General features: G+C 37.2%; 1 protein-coding gene across 9 annotated transcripts in view; it reads left to right on the top strand.

Annotated features, from left to right (window-relative positions):
• Positions 1 to 25685, top strand: part of TCF12 (transcription factor 12) — a 158672-nt gene that overhangs the window by 43281 nt on the left and 89706 nt on the right. For all 9 annotated transcript variants that reach the window (XM_039723404.1, XM_039723408.1, XM_039723402.1 and 6 more), the window contains exon 6: positions 10068 to 10170. In XM_039723404.1, the coding sequence (XP_039579338.1) occupies positions 10068 to 10170 (103 nt within the window). The remainder of the gene's footprint in view (positions 1 to 10067; positions 10171 to 25685) is intronic.

Raw genomic sequence — 25685 nt, 5'->3', positions numbered from 1 at the left:
TGCCACCTTTACTGTGTACTGTCCTAGCAAAACCCCAGCTCTTTACTTAGATTTCCTGGACAGAGCCAACCTTTTGGACACGATTCCTATAGCTGTTGGTGGGCTTGCTCTCTGCTGTTTGTGAATTTCTCTTGCTTTGGTTACAGTTTTGGCAACAATTACAAGGATTTTGTGCAGAAACTTAGGGATTTTTTGTCTTATGTGTGCTGCCCAGTGATGCAACTGAATTGCCACCGTGTTCCTGTGTTCCAAATGGTTACTGGTACACTTGATAATTTTCATCTCTTCCCTGCAAACACCTTTATTTTACAGGCCACTTCTATGTTCAGCCAAGCTGAAGAATGTTAATCTATTGGTATCTGCTTTTACAGTAACTGCTCCTAACCTGTGGTTAGTTCTTGGTGCTGTTCCCTGAATCTTTCTGCTCCTTCTGTATGACTTCTGAGTTAGGGTGATTTTGACTGCATGCACTAGTTAAGAGGAGGGTATACCATAAATTCTGCCTCACATCATGATACATTCTTTCTCTGTTCCTTTCTTGTTGCCAAGTCATGCATTTTTTGTTTGCCACTGAGCTGCGATGTGATAATGTTCTAAAAACTGTGTAGAAAAGTAATATTTTGTCTTACATTGCACCATAGTTACTACATTGTTATGACATTAAGTTATTTTTGAACTCTGCATTAACTTTTAGTTAGGACTTTTTAAAAAAAATTTTGCTATCAGCAAACTTTACTGTATTTGTTTGTCCACTCTTTGATTTATTCATGGAATTATTGAAGAGTGTTTGTGTGGGTATGGTTTTTTTGGGGAATTGGGGAAAACATACTGGTAATTTCTCTTCACTGTGAAAACGAGATGTATGTTCCTGTGCTTGGGGTTGGGTGTTTGTCATGGGTTTTAATCTTTTCATCAATAATTAATTCAGACAAGAACCGTCTCTCATATGTAATAGCAGTTTATTTTATTTTGAGAGTCTCTGGTAATATTTTATTGAAAGCTAAAACATTCTTTCTTCAATAGTGTCTTGAAGTAACATTAAAGGCTAGGAATCCCAGCAGGCTTGAGAAAACCTCATATAGGAGCCTTGTCTTTCCATTACCTAATGCTAAATAGTTCTAACAGTGAAAGAACAGCAGGTATTCATGTTTGAATTTGCTGTGATGGTCTTAGATTTGTGAAAAGGTACAGACTGAGACATTAGTGACTTCTGTGAGCAAAATCTCTTTCTGCATACACCAGCTGTTTTGTTAGAAAAAGGAATAATATGAGAAGATACTCTTGCAGGGGGTGAAGACAAAAGTAGCTTTTGTTTATAGGAAAGCTTTGTTTCTAGGAATAATTCAGGAATGACAGTTAGCAGGCACTGGAATGCTGTGACGTGCTGATGGCCTCCCTTATTCTTGTTGTACTGAAGTCCATGTGCAATACTGTGTACCACGTTTGTCTCCTGTGGGGTTTGTTTTTCTTCCTGGCCTCCAATCTTGCTTTTGCCTTTCTGTGTGCAGCAGTGGTGGGTTTTCAGTGAATATCTTTGGTTGATGTATGCACGTCTCTTCCTTACCTGAGCGATATAGAACTACAGATAGTTTTGCACATGTTCATAATGCCTTGCACTGGAAGAGGAGCTCTTAGAGTGTTTTGCAGAGGATGGTAAAGCTGCTTTTTCATAGTCTTGCTCTCCTGAGCTCTTTGAAGTGTATTCTGAGGTACTTGACTGGAGTACCATGTCTTCTGCACAATAATATATTGTACAATAATATAGTGCTCTACAGCACTTGAAAGTTTTGTCTTCCTGTTGTGAGATAGTCCTGAACTTTTTAGCTTTCCTGGGTGTTTGTGAGTTGTAATTTGTAATGTAGCAGCATAATCACTTTTTTGGAGTAATTAAACTTTTTTATTATTATTTTGGTTCTTGTGGTGTGGCTAATGATTGCTGTTTCATGAAGAATAATGCTCTGCGAGATTTTTTTTTTGTTGTTTTGGTTTTGTCCTAACATAAAAGAAGCAAATCAGTTTTTGATCTGCTCAGATTGCTGTCTCCAAATTAAGCACATCTGAAATATTTTTCATAAGCCATTTCCTTGATGGATTTCCTTTTTATATATACACACATAATAATTGTAACTGTTAAAAATTTAGCATAAATTAGCTGAGGCATTTTTCTTCCACAATCTGAACTGCGGGTGTTTCAAATAATCTGCAACATGTACATTGCACTAAAAGCTGTGAATGTACATTTTGACCTGATTTAACATGAATCTAGCTTCAGTGCTGAGGATGCAGTTTATCCTCTTGTTCCTTTACATAACTCTATGTATTTAATTGAAGCCAGAATGGAACTGATCAAGATAGCACTGTTAGATTAGATGGTTTTGCAGCATTAGGCAACAGGTTGTTCCCTCTACTGTAGCTAAAATACTCAGACAGGAGCTGCAATCTGAAATACTTCATGACCAAACTATACTCCCCTCACCTCAAGCAGTACTTGTAATTTGCCAAGAAGTAAAAAAATAGTAATGAGATAGCAGGTTTTGAAATAGTATTTTATACCTCTTAATCTCAGGTACATAACAAGAAGGGAAGCTGTTAAATAGCAAAACAAGACAAGAGGGACATAGAAACACAGTAAGTGTTATCAAGTCTGTTGTATTTGTGTCCTTTTTGTCCTCTGATTTTTTAAATTTATTTTTTTGGCGGGGGAGGGACGTTGTTTGGTGGTTCTGCTGCTGGTTATTTGCTTTTCCTGATGTATTTTACAAGGTAGCAGATGATTCACAGTGGAATTAAAGCCCAAATTAAATATTCCATATTCAGTGCTCAGGACACTTGCAAATGCAGCTTACTTTATAATTTGATTCATGAGCAGCATTTTTCCAAGCAAGTTCAGTTTTCTAAATTCTGAATGCTTTAGTCAGGTTTTCAAGTATCTTCTTTAAGCATTTGTTGTTATTCTGTTGGCTATACTTGTATCATTTTATCTTCTGCTTTATAGCTTAGATAAGAGCTAGAAAAATCTGGTTTCCATCATATGAATTTTTCATTTCATCTATATTGGAGAAGTGGATCTTTTGGTTGTGGTTTTTGTTTTGTTTTTTATTGCCACTACCTACCACATTGGAATTAGCATTGGAATCCGTTCACAAATTAGTTTTCCATGTGGCCAGGGAATTGTCCTATTGCATATCATGTTGATTTTGTCTCATAGGAGTTTAGAGAGGTGTAACGGGCTATTGGGTTTAGCTGTTTAAAATCAGATTTGTCACCCAGTAACTTAACTTCTTGGAAATGGATTTAGAGCTGGAGAAAATGATGTTTATTAAAAAATAAATAACATTCAAAATAAATTTGAAAAAAGAAATAAACTGTGTTTTCAATTGTTCTCCATTCCTGCACACACAGTTTTCATATGTTTCAACTTGATATGGGAAAGGAAGCTAATGAATAGTTTTAGAACTCTGTTACAAAGCATGTTACTCAGGGTGTCACTTAGGGGATACTTGTGAAAGCTCTCTTGACTTTTCCCAATAACATGTACAATTTGGGGTAGTGATACCTGCTTTTGCCCCACCATGTTGTAGCAGGTGATCAAATTACACAGAAAGCTGCATTTCTGTCTTTAGGATATTGTAGTTGAATGTTAACACTTGCTGATGGCTGCAGAAAGGGAATCATAATTAAAGGTAGAAAGTGGAGCTAGAAAGCTCCTTGTTTCTGGTGTGATTGGATGGTCTCCATCAGCAAACTGCATTCATTCCTCTGGTTAAGGAGTATTGTCCAAGCTTCTTGTGCAGCTAAAGGAGATGGGGTTGGAGTCCTGGCTGTTGCCAGGGGGCTGGGAGGTGGCAGACATGGGGCCTGCAGAAGGAGAGGTGTTTGTTTCCTGGCACATCAGACAGGTCTCAGCGTGGTCCCTTAGCTTTTGGATTGTAGTGGGCAAATGAGAGCAACGTGGATGAAACAGTGTAAGGAGTGTGGGGAGGCTCCCATCATCATCCATCTGCTCCACACTTTGTGAGATGATTCTGGTCATTTCTTGGAAACAACATTGTTCCCACTGATAGTTTGCTGCAGGATTGTTCATGATTTAAATGGAGTAATGGCCACGACCTGTGACAATGTGATGTTTCTGGATGTTCTGTTAAAATCAATGAATATAGTGCAAGTGATCCTCAAGGCAAAAAGGAAGAGTACTCTTCTCTGGATTTATTTTTAACTTACTCTTTGCAACATTCTTCCTGATCTTTGTGTTCAGTAGACCAAGCCAGGTTTTTGGCTTTCTAGCCTTTCCTCTGAGAGCTGTTGACAGATACATCGATTCAATGACTAAAAATACTCTTCTTTTTCTCTTTTTTAAAGGTTGTGTATTTCTGGAATTATTCAGAATCATAGAATCCATAATCTTTTAAATTCACTAGGACATGTTGGTGTGGCTGTTGTACTGAGCCTCTTGTCTAACCTTCAGTCAGTGACTCAGCACAGTGTTCCTGGATGTAGTCAGTCTCTCTGGTCTGTCCGTCTGTCTCTCACCGCCTCTGCATCTTGCTTTCTTTCCTCACTTCCCTCCCTCTTCTTGTATTTTTTCCCTTCTTGTTTGTCTGTAGAACTTTCAGATTAGTTTGGAGTGCCAGATAATCCAAAATAAAGTGGATTTTAGCAGTAGCTCCACTCGTTCATTTACACATTAGTCATTTGGATGACTGTTGCCTGATTCATAAGTTCATTGCCAAATTTAGCTTGCAAGGGACCTCAGTATTCCTGAGCTTTAAACAATTAATATTTGTTATTTAAAGTCAGCCAAACTATAAAACTCAAGGAATTGAAAGCAGCATTCATTAAACTTAATCTTTTGGTCTGCAGCCACGTCAAACTGTGAACTCAACCATTCATTTTAGTGGAATTTTAATGTCTTAAGTTTAAAGGCAGTAATTGAGCTATATTGTAAATTGCTAAAATGCAAATACGTGCTTAGTGATCTGGCAGCTTGGTTACGAGCCTTAGATTTTGGTCTGTTCCCAGGGACTTGTGTAGGAGAGGCTTGGGGCTAAGGGAGGAGAAACAAACAAAACCCCTGTTATCTCTAGTCTAGTGGACTTGAGCAAATGAAATGCTGTGGGTAGTAAATTGTATGGGGAGGACAACTCAATGAGTCGAGTATGAACTCAATAAATGCATAGGAAAATGGTGTGCCATAGTAGCAGTGTCTTCTCCATTTTTCATATTTTACCCTGAAGTGGAAACAAGTTGTTGTGGTTATTTAAAAACAAAACCAAAAACCCTACAACTTGATTTAGGGTCAGGAGTACAATTTTGCTTATGCATGGACAAATGCTGATGTGACTTCAGAAAATAATTGCTAAGGGACAATAGTTTTTTGTTTTAGAAGGGGAAGTAAATGGGAGAGGATTTATCCCACAGAAAACCTGGAACCAGGGCAGTGAAAAAGGGTAGGGACAGTGAACTGGGAAGGGTCTTTGACTTGTTCATAGGTGACTTCTGTCACTAAATTTAACCAAAATGACAGGACTTTCATGGTCATTAAAAGACATGGAGTTTTAGGAGGTTAATTACCACTGTGTTTGTAAAATGGGGCATAGATTCATTGTGTCAGGCCTTCTCTCATGATTTAGTAGGATAAACATGCCTGGTAAGCAATGTGTTTACTCTGGGTGTATGGGTTGGGGATTTTTCCATTTTGTCTTCTGAGTTTTCTAGAATAATGCAGTATGTAAGATGATTTTCAGGTGTCCTGTGTACAAGTATTAATGATTTTGTAAATAGTGTCAGATTTTTAATTGGTTTGGCTGTGCTGGCATCCCTGTGCTAGGAAAATCCTGATGCAGATAGAGCCTAAATCACTTGGGCACTTGGGGCATCTTACCCAGAAGAGGTAGGAATGAATGTTACAACTGTGGGATTTTTAAATTGATGCACTTTATTAATTGGAATGATTAGAGAACATCACTCTAATCCAGTGAAATCCTGGAAAAACTAATAAAGTTAGAGCATGCAGTGTTGAGAGTGCCTTCGCGACTCAGTTAAATTGCAGTGCTAATTAGCAATTGTCTTTCTGCTGCATTTCATCACAGGTATTATTAGTAGACAATACCTGTTGCTTTTATTTGTAGATGTATCTGTCTTGGTCTTTCTGATCACAAACATTCAGTCAGACAGATCCAGGGAGAGGCCTGTGCAAAGTGAACAGTGAGAACATTAGAAAATGTTGTAAGGGAGCAGTTAACTCAAATTGCACTTTCTTTGGGCTATAACAGTACAGAAGGAAGTTTTGTCTTCCTCTGGGAATGTTAAAACTTGCTTTTGTAATAGCTATGTAAAGGTTGGAACAAGCAAGACAGTTTTGAGTTTACAGCTATGTCATCTAATCATATTCAAAAATCAGTTTGCTTTCTGCAAGCAACAAATGCCCTGTTATCTACAGTCCCTTCAGAACTAAGTGCTTAAAACAGGCAATACTTTTGTCCAGTAACTCCTGCTTTGTAGACTTTTTGCCAGTTATTTGCTAAACACTCCAAGTGCGCACTCTGATGTTTACTAATCCGTTGGTAGGTTTGCTGAGGAGGCACAGAGGCAGAAATGGGCATGTGTATTCAGCATGGAATGTCTCTTTCCAGCCTTTCTATGTTAAACGTGCCTTGCAGGTAACAGAAGGTAAAAATGCTCCAAAGGGCTTTGGAAGCCCACCTGTGGTCCAAAGAATGACCTCACCAGCCAGAATATGTACCATCAAATAGCTCTTCCCAAGAGAGGAGAGGAACTTTTGGCATGACTCATTAGTTCCTTTTTCTGCTTGCAGTCTGTATCAATCCAGCTATATTTAAGTGAGCTTCAGTAGATTAGTCTTCAAATTGTCAGGAACTGAGATTTCCTGCCTTTCTGAGAAAGGAAGAATGAAATTTGGCAGTATGTATTATTGAGTCCTGCTTAAAACATGGATTTGCAAAGGGCCTCTGATAGAATGTCATGTAAATCCCTCCCCGCCATCTTCTGCTGCTTTTGCCATGAGGGATGAGTTCATGTGCCAGCTGATTGTGTCTTCTCTTCATTACTCAGTCACACAAGAGGGGTGTGTCCTAAAAACCACTATCCTTCATTGGTATTCCAGACCTTAAGGTTTTCAACTGTGTTCTCCTTGAGCAATAAGCATATGTTGTCGATTTGCACTATTGTATTCGTTAAATACATTTTTTGAGCTTTCACTGTATTACTAGAAGCTTCCAGTAGCTTTTCAGAAGCTATTCAAAGCTTCTAAAGTTTTATCTATGATTGGTTACAGCTCTTCTCAGTAGTAGTACTTTCCTGTTTACTCTGTAGGTTAACAATACAGAGGGGAAAGCAAGGAATGGTAAGAGGAGTGCAATTTTATTTCAAGTACAGTTTAAATGTGAAGAATGCTCTGAAAATACTGTGTAATTTAAATCAGTGTCCTTAGAGCTCTTCTGATTTTTCTTCGTTTGTTTTTGTGAATTCCAAAAGTTGTTAAATCAAAACTGCACGTGTTTGTGGTTATTTTGTATTCATTTAGAGTGGGTGAGTTATTTGTAGGCATCAGCCCTAGGTTTCTAATCCCAAACAGAGCTCTGTGGCCTGAGTTGATAATCCCTAACTGAATACTGAGTAACTGGTGTCAGGCATGCTGGCCAAGGTAAGACCTCTTTACATTGGTCCACTGTAGGTGAAGGCATAGGTTACAATTCACACAAGTGTGAATTCTCTAGTGGCAAATAATGAAATGCCTGATACAATTAATTTTAGGAATTGTGTTAAAGTACAGAAAAAACCAATTCTACTTAAAGGGCTTGTGTGCATTATGCATTAGTGCATTTCCACCCTGTATACCAAATGTTTTGTTTTCAATGGCTTTGGTGTTGTGAAGGATAACCCCGACTATTTTCCAGGTAGATGAAGTAATTGATCTGTCTGGTAGTGTAGAAGTACAGCTTGGATGCTATGGTAATTGGTTGCAAGTGCATTCTGTGAAACTGAGAGGGTATATGAGAAGAACATGATGTCAAGTATTCTTCACAGGAATTTTGATGATGGAAGGAAGAATATTCATTTTTGTCTGAACCACCACCCAGTTCTCCAGTTCCTCTATTTTGTGAGGGGATATGCAATATTAACATGGGGAGGACCATTAAGAGTCCTGTGCATTAGGTAGATTGTGTTGCATTATGTGCAGCCATATATGAAATGAGTCTTACACATGTTATATTTTCAGTATTTATCTTAGTTACTCTGTAAATATAGATGTCTTAAAGATTGCAGTTTCTGGGCCTCATTTGGACACCGCTTGCTGAATGTCTGAGATATGGATCCTCTTTTATCACTGATAGTGTCCTTTATAGTTTTTTTCTTTTAAAAATAAAGTATAGCTAAAATCTTAGGGAAAAAGGTTTTTTTAAAAACAACCATGATAAGGATTAAAAGCAGAGACACAAATACAAAGCTAACTACTTAGGAGCTTTGTTTTTTGTCCTGTATTTGCAAATTTTTGTTTCTTTATTCAGCAGATTTAATTTCTTTCTTGTTTCATTTCAGCATAAAAATAAACCACATGTGGTGACCTTAGCTAGGAGCCACTCCATTTCCTCAGCAGCTGCTGTTCCACGCTGCTTGTCTGACAGACGGGGCGAGGTCATGCTTTCCAGAGGACACCCTTGTGGTCATAACCAAGTTGTAAATGTCACTAAGATTGTTTCTGGATGCCTATCACAAGTGTATCGGCCATTCTGAAGCAGATGAAGTCAGCCAAAGATTCAGTGGGGAGCTGGGTCTCGGGAAGGATTGCTGTGCAGCCCAGCAGCAGCAGGAGTGTGACACGCATCCATAAGCAGCAGCAGTGCTGTGACAGTTCTTTAGCCCTCACTTAGCAGCCCTTTGGTAGAACTGACAGCACGCCTGCAAAGATAGGGAGGCCTGTTTCAGCCCCATTAATGTTGTCTTGAATGTGAGCCTGCGGTCTGGAGAAATGATAAATGTTCAGTGATTGATGATTTTATAGTCCCAAGGCACTTGGGATGGTTTCTGGTAGCTGTGAACAATTTTCCCTCCTCTCTTAATTAGGCCTGAGCTTTAGGTTTCTGAACAAGAAGTGACTAAGTGTGAATTGTAAGATAAGGTTTGCACAATATTTTTCACAACTTTGGCTACAAAGGAAGTACAATTTTGAGTGCCAGGTCTTTCAGGTTTTGTACAGAATAAGTGATTCTGTGTGCATTTGGTAACTCTGAAGGGCAAATGACATATTCATACCTGTATACGGAAAAGCTGATGGGATTTCAAAATGTCTTGAGAGCATTACGTAAGTGGGTTAATTAAAGAATATCTACATCCAAGAACTTCTTTGTTTTTGATCTCCTCCTTTCAATAAGCCAGTACTTCCTGACTGTGTAAGGGGCGCTCCAAGCCTGGTGAGCTGGCTGTGCTAATGGTAGAAAAATGCAAAAAAGTATTTCAGTGCGCGCTTGCAAATTGGGTGACAAAGTTGTTAATTTAATCGCTATATGGAAGTAAACCTTTTGTCAGTGGGCTATGCTGGTTAGTAATGTGATAGTGTCAAAATGCCTATTAATCTGTAACTTTAATACCAGGCTGCAAGAAGAAGTGGAATTTGTTCTTCTCATCTGCACCAACATTTTTTCTTAACATTAGTGACTCTTCCTGAACTTTTTACTGTCTTTTATTAATGCAAACAGAAAGCTTAGGAAAAAAAATTAGTTGCAAGTTCTTCAGACTAATTTTACTCTCTGTGGTTAGTGACTTTTAGCACTAAGAGGATTCAAATATCAAAATATCTCTGTATTATTCAATTTTTAGACATCTTGTCCATGAGGACACAGCTTATTAAGAAACTATGTGGTTTCTTTTTGATGGGGAGAAAGTAATATGTGGGCAGAGAGTAATTTCTGTGAGATAGACCTGAAAGCCAACTTTTGTGATTAATGACCAATTGTGACTCTGCACATTTAATTAGGAAAGTGTCATTACACTCAATTAGCAGGGCTGCCAAATAATCTGTTTAATACTCTGGTCTTTTTTTTCTCTAGGGTTTTGCAGACAGTCCTCATTACAGTGATCACTTGAATGACAGTCGATTAGGGCCTCATGAAGGATTGTCCCCGACACCTTTCATGAACTCAAATCTGATGGGTAAGTAGGTAATTCTTTACGAGTATCCCCTCAAAGCCTCTTTGGTCAGAAAGAGACATTTTTCATTCCCTTGTCTAGGCCTGACATGTCAAGCATCTGGAAGTTGCTCTGTTTCTCATAGCAACACTGACTTTCCTATTCAAATCTTTTCATGTTGGGTGAGTTCCTCAGAAAGGCTATTACCCAGGACTTTTTAGGAGAAGGAAATAGATTTTCTTAAGTTGATCTAGAAAGCTGATATATTTTGATTTGATGTAAATTCTAAATTATTTTAAAGGTTATTTTTCCTTATTTTTGTTTGAGAAGACATTTATACCAATTTTTTATTTGTGCATTTAAAGTTTTTTTCCCCCCAATATTCAGTTCTTGAACTACCTACCCATTTACTGTAGGCTTCCCTTCAGGTAATAATTTGAGGGCTTGCTTCTTATTTTTAATTTTCAAATTTCTTTGATATTTGTTGTATTAGAAACGCTGTCACTTCTAAGACATAGATGGAACCTCCTGCTTTAACATTTAAACTCTGTTTAACATTTTCTGCTTTTGAAACTGGAAAAAAAGCAAGCAAATGGTGTATTATATTGTGGCCTTTAAAACCCTTTTTTCATTGTCTGCACTTTATGTTACCTGAAACATGCTAATGTGTTGATGGCATTGGTTGAAAAATCTCCTTTTGTGGGTCCAGTTTGGAACATAAAACTGTTGATTTCAAAATATTTAATTTGGCAATACATGGTCTTGGGATCATTTTTGTTTCATATCTTCGATTTCAGGATGACTCTGAATATTTGTTCTGAATTTCTACATTTCACATTGTTTCACTTCTAAATTCCCCATCTTGTAGACATGACCTATTTTGTGATCTCAGTATTGTCCTTTTAAGACACAGCCATGGTAATCTAAGTGGATTACCTAAATCCAAATCCTGGTGGTCTGCAATTTCTTTTGGAAATCTTTCTACTTTGCTCAGTCTTTGTTTACTACTTTAATTTTCTCTGAAACAGAGACAGACAAAGCTCATCTATTGCTGATAACAATTTTTTGTTTAAAGAAAGCATTCTGTTTAAAATTCATATATGAAGCTGGAAACAGGCAATTTTAAGATGCCCATCTCTATAGACTTTGCTTAGAGAGAGGACATGCCAGTTGGTCAGTGACACTTCTTCTGGAGACAGCAAAGCTAAAATGTAGCAGTTATTTTGATAAAGCAGATTTTCCCTGAATACTCTTCAAATATGTTGTCTTCTTTCTTTTTTAGCAGAAAGCTAAAAACACAAGTTACTTCAATTGCTTCTCCAGTATTTTGATCAGTAGCATGTGTGGAATGTCTCTAGGCTTTGTAGCTGATACTGATTTTATTTTATAAGAGTATATATAGCAAAGTTTGATTTCTTTTTTAATTCATATTACCAGAGGCAAATTAATTGCTCGTGTTTTTAATTTAAGCCTTTCAATTTCTAAACAATATATGCCTTTAAATATATGAAAAAATAATTGGTGCAACTATATCTTCTTGGCTTTTCATTTTTATTGAACAGATGATTCTATTAGACATAATAGAATTACATCATTAATACAGATTTGAGAAGAAGCCTCCATTTAGATGGTCTTGTAGACAGGATTAACAAATAGCACGATATATATGTCAGTCACCCAAAGCTGCTGAGAACTGAAATAGTTTTGTAAAGCTGTGTGGCTAAGAGTTATTAGGATTTTATTTCCTTGGAGCAAAGGTACGTAATTTCCTTCTATATGTAGCCAAGAATTATAGAAAGCTTTCAGTATGTATCTCTAAGATATGTTCACATTAAAATTCTAAAAGTATGCTTTAAAAGTAGTCTGCTTGTGGCTTTTGGCTTGTCATAACAAAAAATTATGTTCATTTTACTTATGTTACTGTATTGGATACAGCTTTGTATATTACACCTTCACATCATTCATTTTTGCATTGTATTTTAATTGATGGTGAAAGTTTGAAGAGAAGAATGATAAAGGCTACATGAAAACATAGAGTACTACTTTTCTGTGTGGTACTACTATCTGTGTTTATAGTTTCTTTATTATTGAAAAGAAAAGTTATAATTATTCTAAAGTTTTTTAGACTAAAAGATGTTATATGCTTTTCATAATATTAAATTATGGACATGTTCCCACAAACAGAATGAACACATTTATTTCATTAGCTACTGTAGACATATGATATTTAAGGCATTGGTTCATTATTGTGGGATCTCTGGAGTTTAAAAGGAGATGGAGGGAGTCTAAGAACAGGAACTTGATGAGCTTATGGGAAATATCTCACTAGCTAATAGCAGTGATGGAGCATCTGGGGTTCCACAACCAAGATCTAAGATATACATCCCTTCCCAAAATTTTATCATGACTGAAATACATTTCTGAAATAGTTAAAAACTATTAAAGAAGAAGAAGAGAGAGCGACAACATATTTCACCATTGCTGTCAACACTTAAGAGTACCATTAAAAGAAAGAATTGTGTGTCAAGGGGATGTTGTTGTTTTGTGTATTATGTTCAGCCGTAAGCATATTTGCCTGAAGAGATAGTGGATTATAAAGTGCCTCTGTCTTTCATGATGGAGCTCTCAAACATTTTAATGATCTTGTACATTGCAAAAGAGAGAAATTTTGTCTAACAAGAGTTGATAATGATTCAATAATGAACAATTTACCACAGAAAGATGCATTTCCATATTCATTTAGATATTTTTTGAAGTGTTTTGCAGAGGAAGTAAAGCTATTATGCTGGATTGGTTAGTGTTCTTCACTAATGAATTCCAGAATTATCGTGTTGATTTGGTAGTATAAAAAAAGGAAGGGCCGTTACTTATATTTTGAGTAAAACCACTGAATCCTCTTGGGACCAGCATATCTGTTGGTATCCATAGAGATATGTAGAAAATCAGGCAAAGATATATTGGTGGTATTGTAGCTCCATTTAGACTTGGTAATCTTTGCTTATTCAACACTTCTCTTTTAATTACATTCTAGAAAACTATTCACAAGGATATGAGAATCTTTTCTCTGTAATTATGCTGCCTTTTAGTACTCTGCACTTGCAAGGAGAGGTCAGTTTTTGCTAGGACCCTTCAAGCATGTGGTATTGTATCGTCTGTTGTACTGTTCCTGGACTTTATTCTCCTGAGCTTTTTTACTACTACTTACTGGGAAGAAAGAAAGCAGATTATTCTTGAATATAGCTTAAAGGGGTTTTTGTTGGTCTGTCTTGAAAATTTGAAGTGGGTGAATTACTTTCTTTTGTGTGCCTGTCTTTCCACAAGAGGTAGAAAGGATAACAGCCAAACTTTTGTGCTCCATGTTCGTCGTCTGTGTACTGCACAGTTCCAGGTTGTATGTGACAAAAAGTCATTAAAAATATAGTCAATAGTGAGTGAAAAACAGTGGTTGATATCAGCTTACCGTGTTGAAATCAGTCCCTTGATGTAGGAAGAGAGATTATTCTTCCAAGTGTTCTTTCTAATATATTTCCTTGTTTTCTCATTATTTCTTTAACTATCTCCTTTAAAGTTTAATTTGGTTACATTTTAGGTGTTTCTGTTTCTGAGCTAGCAGCAGGGTTTGAAGACCAGAAATCATAGATTCTGAATGTATGAAATCAGAGGCTTTTAGATGATCTGCCTTATTTATTCAGTGACTCCAATAGATCAGCTGCAGGTTGCAGTTACTAGTTTAGTTCATGCCATCTGGTGATTTTGTAATGCTCACCTCTGTTAGCATCCTGGTGCCTTTGCTTCTCTTCCTAACAAGTTTCTGCTGGGTAATGCTGTGGTGCTTTCTTATGGCCAGCATTAAGAGATGGACGGACTGACCATGCAGAGAACTCAAGACACAGAGTTGGTATTTACAAGGTGGGAGTAGAAACTTGTTACAGTAATTAGAGCTATAAATTATTCAGATTGCTGATAAAAATATAGCTTCTTTTACTGTTTATAATGGTGAATGTAAAGGGTAAGTCTGATTTTTCTTATGTTTAAAATAAGTAGGGGAAAGAAGCAAAGTTAGTACTGGCAAAGGGAAATAGAGTAATACATTTCGGGGTTTTGCAGTGAACTTCTTTCCCATTAGCTGTACTTGATGCACTTGGGTGGTTTGTCATCAGGCATCACAAAACAGGGTTCCTGAATAAATGGCATCTACATACACCATGAATTTTACTTTCTCTTACTGTTTAGCAGACTTGTTCCAGTGCAGCAGGCATTAATAGGTGTCTGCTGGGTAGAAAGTATTGGGTGAAGGGTGGCAGGAGCAGAGAGGTGCTTCATGGGTGGAAGCCAAATTTTAAGAATTTTCAAAGGTAATTTTCAGGTTACTGTGAAACTCACAGTGGATTTCGTATATTAATAATGTCAACGAGAGATCAATATCTGAATTGGGGTACCTCCTGGTTTTAGAGCTACTATTCATTTAATTGACTTGATTGCCTGATTGTGCAGGTTTCTAAGAATGCCTGGGCTTCTGCCAGTGCACCTTTCAAAATGAAATTGCTGCCTTAATTTTTATTGTAAAATTTATTATTTGGCTTGTAATTTAAGCCTTCCAGGTAGCTTGGATAGAGTAGTAAGTATTTTTAAAGTTGAACACTGGAGGGACATTTTTTGAAGCAACATGGTAAATAGCTGAAGCCTCTGTAAACCTCCAGTACTGATACAGTTCTTGCACAGCTAATGTAAGTCTTTAAAACCATAATTTGTGAAAGGTTATTCTCAGTGAAAGGAGAGGCTTTTGAACTTTAAAATACAATTAAAAGAAGATGTACATCTGAATTGGTACTCAGTTAAGAATCTAACTAATCTTCAGGAAAATGGCTAGTTCGCTTCCTCAGTAACCCTTCAATAAAAGAATTTTGAAATTGAAGAGAGACATCTTGTTATCAAATGACTTTATAATGGTGAAGGCAATAGTAGCAAACCAGCAAGGGTAAATAGTTATTAAAATGGCACACATTAAGAATGATGCCATTATAGTTTTTGCTAGGAATCTTGTCTTAATTACCTTTTAGGAAAGGAGAGGGCAGATGCAGGCAGGGAGCTGGCAGACTCTCTATTTGTCCAAAATAATAGTTAAATTTCCTTGAATTGCTGTCTATAGTCATTAATATTTCAACACATGAAAAAAACCCGGGCATCACAATGGAAATTATCTCCAGAGATATGAGTAATACCAAGATTGATCTGAAATAATTTATATGCAGTTACATTGTTATTAACTTGGAGAATGGTAGGGACAGAGTATTTTATATCCTTTGGAGAATTCATTAGGAAGAAAGAGGAAAATGTTAAAAGAAGAAAATGACAAAACAGTGACAACAAAGATTATGACAAGTCTTTAGTCCATCTCATTTTACAGGGCAGGAAGTTGGGAGAAAATTGTAAAAGGATACCTGATAAGCTTCCATTCTGCATAGTTATCTGTCAAATATTAGTGAGTTCAGGAAAACTTTCCTTAGTAAAAAACCCATGAGTATAAGATCATCCACAGTCAGAATAAATACTAGCGGTATTGGTACTGGGTCCACCACAAGGCATGGACTGTAAACTTCCCATGCTGAAAAAGTTCCTTAACATTCATTTTACATAACTGTAAACTGTGCAGTTTCACAGTATTATGTTTGTGTATCATTGAATCACTTATTGTTTTGATTACTAAAGCTAAAAATACCAAGATACTGGCTAATCTCATCCATGATGTAACACATCATGGCTACTTTTCCCAAAGTAAGTGTTGCTGTTGCTTTACACCAGTAATGCTTCTTGTCTTCTTGCTTCTGATGGGCTTATTTTCTTTTAATAATTAGCATGTTTCAAATCATTGTATATAATGAATCTGGCAAATGGATGATTTCTGTTTAAGCTCCCTCCTAAGATGGTTCCTTTTCCTTTTGGGGTATGTCACTGTTGAATTGATGCTGGTTTTATGTGATATAGATTGACTAAAAGCCTATTTCATTATAAAAGCCAAAATACTTTTTATAATGAAATTTCAAACCCAGAGTAAAGTTTTAAGTTAAATTTCATTTATTTCTTCCTCTCTTCCAGATAATTATTTGAATAATTTACTTCACATATGAATATATAAAACCACCATAAGTAAATGGAGGTTCCTTTTTGTTTGTTTGTTTCTGTTTTGAATGCCAGCAGTCCTTTTGTTCTGGGCTGTTTGTGCTGTGTCTGGCTGTGTCCCAGCTCTGGCGTGGTGTGTTGTGCAGAGGCAGCTCTCAGACTTGGGCTGACACACTGGTTACTGCCAGCACACAGCCGCTGCTCTGTGGGCTGAAGCTTTCTAGAGTTGCAGTGTTTTCTATCTGTTCATACAGTTTCAGATTTATCTTTTTTTTTTCCCCAGGTATTACATTAAATAAATTCCACTCACACCAAAGAATTGCTCTCATCTGCTCTTAATTTTCCTTTTGTGAAAGCTAATGGGTTTCTGGGAAATTAAATTACACAGTCATTTAGTGAAAGTGCTAAGTGCGGGGCATTTTTACCCTTGGGTTTTTGCTCGCAAGAGCGTGTGTTAAGCTTAGTTTTCCCTTCTGTTTACGGTAATATTTCAATCAAATCGCTTTCTTAACATTTCTTTACCTTCGGTAATACACGGAGGCTTCTCCAGCCGTGTCCTTGGTGGCGTTCGGCTGTAGCAGGTGTCTGCCTGTGCTCTCTGCCCCTGCAGACTTTGATCCCTCTCCTGGCGAGCAGCTGCGGCAGAGGGGCCCTGGCAGCGCGGCTCAGGTGGGGCTCAGGTGGGGCTGTGCCAGGTACGTGCGTGGGCACAGCTGCCTGCTCTGCTGCCCCGGGCAGCTCCGGGCAGGGGAGCTGAGCAGGGGACAGCAGGTGTGTGGCCTTGCCCCCTCCCCTCACTGCAGGAGTGCACTGCAGTGTTGAGGCACTTCACCCTAAACCATTCCAGCGTGTTGTGCACCTCTAGATGACTTTTGTGTCTCTGGATCAGTGTAGGAGTCGTTAGCAGGCTTAGTCTGTAGTGCTGTGGTTCAAGGAAGAAACCAGAAAGGTTTTCTTTCTGTCAAGTAAGGAAGAGCATAAAGTTGTTCTTTTGTTTTTTTTCATCTGTACAATTACACATTGTGCTAGGAAGAGGTGACGATTCCTTTTCACTGGATGCTACCAGTGCCACAGGTACCTTACAATCCACAGTGTGTCCCACAAGCAGAGCTTGCAGCTCTGGTGGTCTGTGGACAGTGGTGGTGCTTGCACAGGAGAAAATAATGGGACCTAGTACTAATTGTGTTGGAAGAAGATGAAATGTTGCCTCCTTCAAAATGGTCTCACAATTGAACGCAGATTTTTTTGTCATACGAATTGCTACGAATTTTTGTCATACTTTTGAATTGCCCGTCTGGGAATAAATATGCAAAGTCTGTGGCTTTTACATTTTGAAATATTTTAGTTCTGATAAAATTTGTTCTGCCAAGCTTGGGTTTTAGTTAATGCAGTCTGATACATTTGAGTGTTGATTTATTCACAGTGTACTCTGTCTCTGAAAAGGGGAATAAATAGTAATCTGATGAAATTTTTAAGTCTTGTATTTCCTCTTTGTTATAACATGTCAGTTTAGCTGCTGCAGGGTATGTTTATCTGTTACAAGGCTCATCAGTGCATGAAATGCTGAAAGGGCATATTTCTCTCCTGTGGTTCCTGCCATCCCTGGGCACTTGTAGATGTGTTCCAGTGGATGGGATCAGCTGGGTGAAGCTGTAGGATTTTAAATTTGAGTCTGTCTGAAGGCGCCAAGCTCCCTTCTAGGGAGGAGGGGGTGATTTTTTCCCATTCTGGTGATGTAACTTCCCCATGAGGCAGTTGCTTAGGGATCTACATAATACCTATTATCCTGTTCAAATAGGAGGCTGTAGAAAGCTCACTGGTGATTAAAAGATAATTTTGTAATTTTTCATGGCTTGTCTTTGTTTTGTAATAAAGATGTTTGCTTATCGCCAGGTGCATAAAAATCATTTACTTAATCTCTATTTCATTCCATTAATTTTTTTTTTTCATTCTTGCATGCATGTAGCTGTAGCCTGTGAGTTGCTAGCAGTCCAGTTTTTAATAAATACGGCAGTCTGTATCCAGTGATTAAATTCTGAACTGATCAACCAAAGTGTTCTAACTAGGCTGCTCGTGCCAAAACAAGTGGCTTTTGTGATTTGGGGCATTATAGTATTTGCATTAATATGATTTGAAGTTCTAATAGTTTTCTTTAGAGATTGGGTTTTAGTGAGTCAAATGTTTGTTGCTGCTAGAAACCTGACTTTGTTTAGATAACAGACATCTTGGAGGGAAAACAAACCAGATGAAAATAAAAGGTGCAGTTTTATTTTTCAGGTGCTTGGGGCCGTTGGACCTCTAATACTGTGATTTTTATGAGCTGCTTGAGCACTTGCTGCATTTTCCATAGACCTGTAAGATGCTGTAGGTCTGCATTGCTTCAGCTACATAATAGATGAATGGGACAAGTATCATCAAAAGAAAACAAAATTTTTAAATTTGATTTTGGCAATAATGTCTGGACACTTTCAGTTCAATCTAATATTGCACCAAAGTTTTGTTTTGGAAAAGTGGATGAAAAACTTTGATGTAACACAAAATGTGCAAAGACCAGAGGAACAGCAACACATTCTCTTAAGAGATGGTTATAACTCGCTTTATTTGCAAAGCTTTCTTGGTTGCTGGCTTTTAATGTTTTTCCTGGAGGCTGTCAGCATTGCAGCTTTCACACAGGTGTGCAGCTTCTGTTGCTCTGTAAATCGGGTCAGATGAAAATTCTGCAGTTATTTCCTTGGCATCCCCGTGGAGGGTCACTTGGACAAACAGTGTGTGTGACAGCTTCACCAGGATGGCATTTGGTGGAGGGAGGGTGCTGCTTGGTTGGGTTTTTTTGGAAGGTGCTCACATGGGTCCTCCATCTCAGGATGAAATATGAGGGAGAGTTGATGCATAATTTTATGTGATGATGTGTTGCTTACACAATTAAAGAATCTCACACTATTTGGGTTTGCTGTTACTGATTCTTTTAAAAAAAGCAATAACCATAAATTAAGAGATAAAAAAGGTTCATTGAAGTGAGAATAAGAAAGAAGCACAGTGGTTACTGTTGAGATGAGTTGACCAATTTACAAGTTTTTTTAAAACTGGCAAAGTCTGGCCGTGAGACTTAAAGGTTCCCTACTAGGGAAACAAAGGCAATAAAATATGTAATGTGTAAATTCAAATTGGAATTGTACAGACCATGGGCAAAACTAGTGCAATGGTCACAATAACTGCAGTGAAATTTTAATTTACTTCCCATTGTAATAAGGACATCTAAAACAATCCTGGCCTTTAGGATACGTGCAATACCAATAAGGCATCTTGCAGTGTCTTCTTTTACAATGGGACATAGAAAGCAGAAGTCTTGAGAGTAATGTGTGACTTGTTAACAGCCTTGTAAGCTTCAAGGCTGATCCCTGGGGTTTGTGTTGAATACCTAAGTGCATGACTGTATCATAAATAACTTGTATCATGTTTAAAAAATGTTCTGCAGTGATAGGAAGGAGTGTACTTGTATGCTCTTTATCAGGATACTGCAGTTTTAAGTATGTTTGCTCCCTGGTAGGAGCAAAGAGAAGTTTGTTGTACTATTTTGATGTGCTAAATAATACTTCTGTTTCTGATGGAATTAACTTTCCAAATACATCATTTATTTATTTCACATTCCTGGTCCATTACAAGCTGTCACCTCAGATTTAATTAATTTATATATTTATTTGAAGCCTTGAGGTACTTCCCAACTTAAACTGATTGATCTGCTAGAATCAAGATTTACAAAAATAAACTTACAGAACCATATTTCTTCAATTATGCCTTACCTGTCTTAAAAGTTGCATTGCATTATGAAATACTGTAGAGAATTTTCTGATAATATAATTCTAACTTCAAAGGAGTTTTCAGAAGCTCCTATGTGAGCTATTCTGTAGAAAATATTTGTCACACCTTAATATTCTACCTATCAGTCAAAAAATGAAACCTTCTCCCCCATATTTGTAAGTCTGTTTTGCTGTAATTTTAGAGGGGATCTAATTTCCTGATGGATGTGCTTTATCATTATACAGCTTCAAGTCTGAAAGGTGCTGGGATTGGTACAGATATGCCAGATCAGAATCTGAGCTCTTGCTTATTTTCCAGGATACAGTAATGTCGTAGGCTAAGAAGGAAGTGAGTTTATTGGGAGCTTTTGGTCAGGCCAATCAGTGCTTGGATTTGAATATTGGCACATGACAACACGACAAGTTTTTACTTTACATTTAGAGAAATATCATCCTTTCACCTGGCATGAATTAGATCTTTTTTCTCAATGATAGGTGGGGTGATTTTTATTTCAGCAGTGCTGTGTTCTGTAGTGAAAGATCAGTTAATATATTTTACCATCACTGAAAAAAATTTTCTTTGCATCTTCTGGGATTGATATTTTTAAGATTAAGATAAATTTCACTAGCATTAATAGTGTACAAAAAAGATTTTAGATATAACAAAGCTGAGAAATCCACATGCCTTTGTGTGTGTGTCTGAATCCTGTCCCTTTGCTGGGTGCTTTGCAGGTTGAGCTGTGGGAGCACGGCCTGAAGTCACTTGTTCATGCAATGCTGTTTACCTTGCACCACTAGGTTCTTCTTGCCCAGCATAGTGGGGGCTCGAGGGTTATTTTGTTTTGTTTGATTACAGAGCGGTGGGAGGAGGAGCGATGATTGCCTTGTCTTTCTGAGGCTTGGCTGCATTTTTAAAATTTTTTTGTTCACTGCTTTTATTCATCAGTGACAATTTATAAACAGTGCATGTTTCACAATGATTTCAGCCTTGAGTGCCAAACAACTGTATGATTTTGTTCCTTTGTTTGACAGCTATCTGGCACTCAGCCCTGGGCACAATTATAACAAATAGTTTTGTCCAGTATACTTGCATGTTCTTTTTTTCAATTACATTTTTGCTATTACATTAGAAACGTATCTTCCTAGAAATGTGGCTCAAAAGGCACATGGTAAAAAAGCCAATCCAAACCCTTTTAAAATCTGATAAAGGAATTGAGTATAAATTTGTTCTATCAGTATTTTTGAGTTAAGGGGAGGAGGGGGCAGCAGGGTAAACCAAGAGAGGCCAGTAGAAAAATACTGCTGGGTTTAGTTGGTTCAGTTGCACAGTTACAAACTATGAAAAAGAATATAGTTTGTTGGCAGGAGGAAAAAGCCCATGTGTTTCTCCAGTTGGTAACCATTTTATCTAGGGTAGTTTGTGTATATATAGACAATAAGCAGTGGGTTTTCAGCTATTTATTTAGAACAAAGTAAAGCTAAGTAGTACTTTTAAAATATGAAATATTTTCTTATTGATTTATCTCATTTTACCTACATAGAAGAAAATTTAGGGCCCAAATGTCTTGAATTCAAGGTACTGCATTTAGTTGGCTTGGTTGACATTCTCCAGTACGAAGGAGGAGCTCTTCCCTGTTACTGTGCCTCGAGTTTCTGTTTTGTGTGCCTCCCCCTCTCCCCAGCTCTGACACAGCTTGGTCTCATGATAGAGACATAGTGCAAATGCCAGTAAACCAATGTGAAATAAAACACCAAATGGAAGGCAGTGATTCATCAGGAGAAAATGTTATCCAGACCCCAGTAACTTTTTTTTCTTCTTTTAACCTGTGCTCTCAAGCATTGTTATTCCCTCGATAATCAGTTTCAGCACTGTTATTGAACTCAAAGCTGTGTTTTTAAAGTTGCCATTATCCTTCTACTGATCTCTCCTACTTTCTTGATGGTACTTTTATGCTGCTTTCATGTTTGTTAATGCAATGTGATTGTGTCATTAGTCCAGTTTATTATCTTCAAAAAACGCCAAAGCCTCAGAGGTAGAAAATTTTTTCCTTTCCACTAAAATCATTAATAGAATCATCTGTCCTCAAATCTGTAGAGTATTATTTTACTGTAGTCTTACTTTGTGGTTAAACTTGTATTTTTGTCCCTTGAATGCACCCATCTGGATCAGTACACTGTTCCACCTGACCACTTTCAGAAGGCATGTTGGGATTTTTCCTGTCTTTACCTGGCTTGTCTGTCTGCCTTGGTCTGTTGACTTGTTTTGCCTCTCTTATGAAAAGACCATTTTTATGTGGTTTTGTGCAGATGTGTTGCTCTTTAAGATTTTTTTTTGCCTCTCTTATGAAAAGACCATTTTTATGTGGTTTTGTGCAGATGTGTTGCTCTTTGTTAAGATTTTTCTTTTTGTTTCCTTCATCTTAAATGTGAAGAAAAGGTAAATTCTAAAACTGCTTATGCTCTGTAACTTGCCCTGTGGTACGCACCTGGCTATAATGCCTGACTGTTCAAGTCCAGACCATATAATTTTTTCACATTCTCTCTGGGTTTTTGTGGTTCTTTCTTTGTGCACCTTTTAGTGGCCAGTGCTGTTGGTGGGGCACCATGGGAGAGGAGTCTTTCTCCAACATGGGTTTTTTGTTTGTTTGTGAGATGTTTGTATACTCAAAACTGGCATCTTCTAAGAGTTCTTTAAGTGCAGAGTCTGAACAGGGGTGCTGTGTAGTAGTGTAAATTTTCCCCTTCACAGGACAGATTATTGGGCAATAGATTTGGAAGATGAAAACTTCATATTGCAATGAGGTATAGTAATGCATTCACTACTACTCTGTTAGAAATGCTAGAAGTTGTGGTGAATGAACCAGAGAATAATAAAAACCAATATAGGTAAATACATTTTAAAGTGGAAAAATAATAATTCATTGATGGCCAACTTCTAAAGAATATCATAGCAGAACTAAAGCTTAGTTACATTGGAGGAAAGAATATGAGCCAGATGATAAAATTAGACCTGAAATAATTTGAGTGCAAAATTAGTAAAAATTTGCTTATTTCTGTGTTAGGTCAGCAGCATGGCTTGAAGGGGAACAGTTTTCCACTGCAAAAAACAAATTCACTTACACATGATTAGTGCCCAGTATTTTGTTATTTGAAACATGTCCTTTTTACTGCAGCTTCTGAGATGTGTGTGGATGTTTTTCAGAATGCTTGATCCCTTGTAGCGTGTACCAGGCTGCTCAAGGCAAGAATCTTTAGATGTCACAGTCGTCTTGCCACACATGATGAATCACTTTGCCTAAAGATTTTCTGCCCTCGGAGCCTCTGGGGTGGCTCTGTCTCCCTAAGGATGTTCTGTTCAACTGGCCATCTGAGCTAACTGTGCTGTGACCACTTTGAGAAGTACTAAATCCAAACTTTTTCACTTTTTTGTTTCTGTTTGTACATTATAAAATGGGTTGTATGCAGAGAAATAGTTTAGCTTTAAAAAGACAGTATTGCCTTGAACTTGTTTTGCTTGAATTTATTTTTTTAAATTTAACTTGCTCGAGAATCACGTCAAGTGATTGTAACTGCAGGATAGCATCCAAAATGTGTTTTCCTACATTTTTCATTTCTAATTTATTTTTTTTTAATATTGCCAAAAATGAATTTCATGGCTTTCCTGATTGTGTCCCTCTTTGGATACATTCTTTGATTATATTGGCCTGTGAGACAGGATTAGTGGCAGCTGGTAATAAAACCTGAAGTTTCAAGATATTGAACAGATATCTGATTGATTGTTTCCTTTCAGAGGTCCATAAATTTGCTGTGGGGAGCTTGGGGGACCACTCCAAGAAGAACATTTAAAATATATATGTTTTAAATGTTTTTAGGATTTAAAGAGCAATTCCTGCTTTTTAAATAATTCAAATTTTGTGGTAGGTAAACTTAAATTCATATCTGGTTATTCATTTTTCATATTCAGTGGACTAAAACAACATGCATTGAACACTTTGTTGTGACAAATCTGTAGAAGTAATATATCAACAATAAGACATAGGAAGTGACAAATTACAGCAAGTAAATTTTATTTTTAGCTTTTAAAAAAATATTATTAATTATTTATATTCTTACCCTTCCTGCCTTTTTACCTTTGGTGTCTTTATGATATTATATATTCCTGTGTTCTCCCCTTCCCATGTGATCAGTGGAGTCCCTAAGTCCCTTTGTAGCCTGTTCAAGGTCTGTTGTTGTGAGGAGGAGGAGATGGCCCTTCGCCCACTCTACTCCTTCCCCCTGAGAAAATTCATGAGCAGATCTCAGCAGTGATTTAAAAAAGGGGTGGCAATGTAACTACCAACTATTAGATGCCATATTTCATCTTCTGCAGTTGTACAAAAAACCACCTTTTCTAACTTATACCTCCTTTCTCCTTTCTGTCCTGTTTACCCTTTTCAAATAGTTGCTTAAATAAGCATTGATGGGAGAACTGCTCATCTGTTTTCTTTTTCCGGTGACAAATATAAATAAAAAAAATTCTACAGACTTCCCTTTTCCCCCCTGTGGATACTTATTTATTTTTTTTAATAACTGTCCATCTTGCAGAAGATATTTTCACTACAAAGAACATTCTTTAAATACAAAATAGCTCTGAGCAGTGTATATGTTCTCTCTATCATAACTTAGAAATCCTTTTTATTGAAAATGTAGAAGAAACCAACTCTTTAAGAACCAGCTCAGTAACTACCGAAAAGTGCCCAAAATATTCTTCATAGCTTGTTCAAAAAAAGGGAAAACAAACCCACCCTCAGCCTCCATGTTATTCCAACACTTCTTTGCAAGGAAATTTTTACCTATAGAAGATAAATTCTTGGTTCTTGTCCTGGTTCTTTTTTTCTCATGAAAGATTTTGGTTCTGTTAGCTTCTTTACATTTGCAGCTCTTCAATAGATGCAGTCTGTGTCACATTGAAAAAAAATTGCATTGGAATGAATGTCTTATTTAATACCTGAAAGTATAGCATGATTAGTTAGAAAAATGCTTATTTGGAAGTCAAAGCCAGCTACGCTTGCCCAAGGTTTAATATTCGGGTTTTTTATGATGAATCCAGCTGTGAAGCCTGAATGGAAATCAGACAGCTTGACGCTAACAGCTGATCATAAGGAGTCCAGTTAGGCAAAACACAAAATGAATCATTTCTGTTGACCCTGGATAAAGCTGAGTAACGTCAGTATAGCTGATTAGATAGAAGGGAGCACTTAGGCAGTAAACTTTGGAGCATTCAATGTAGCTGCGTTTGAATGTTCCTGCAGTAGTTAAAGGAAATTCTTAGTAGCACTGAAGATTTTCTTTGGATTTGAATTCTTTTAAGAACTGCTTTCATGGAGGGAAGTAGGTTCTTAATTTGAGCTGTGCTTTCAGTTTTAAGTTTCATTCATGGAATGAATCTTTTAAGGCTTCTTTTAATATTGGGTAAATGCGTGTCTCTTGTTAGGGTAACATTTGCATTGCCTCCCTGCCATTTAGCCATTTTCACTCAAAAAATTGCACAACTCACTCAGTCTCAGCTATCAACTGTCATGAGCTTCAACACACTCTTGCTTATGATTATTGTAAATATTAATTTTGCCTTCTTTTTCATGC

The sequence above is a fragment of the Passer montanus genome, unplaced genomic scaffold (genome assembly GCF_014805655.1).
Source record: "Passer montanus isolate IOZ18808 unplaced genomic scaffold, ASM1480565v1 scaffold5, whole genome shotgun sequence".
NCBI classification, from domain to species: Eukaryota; Metazoa; Chordata; class Aves; order Passeriformes; family Passeridae; genus Passer; species Passer montanus.
Note: the sequence above shows the minus strand (reverse complement) of the source record. Positions and strands in the feature narration are given on the sequence as shown.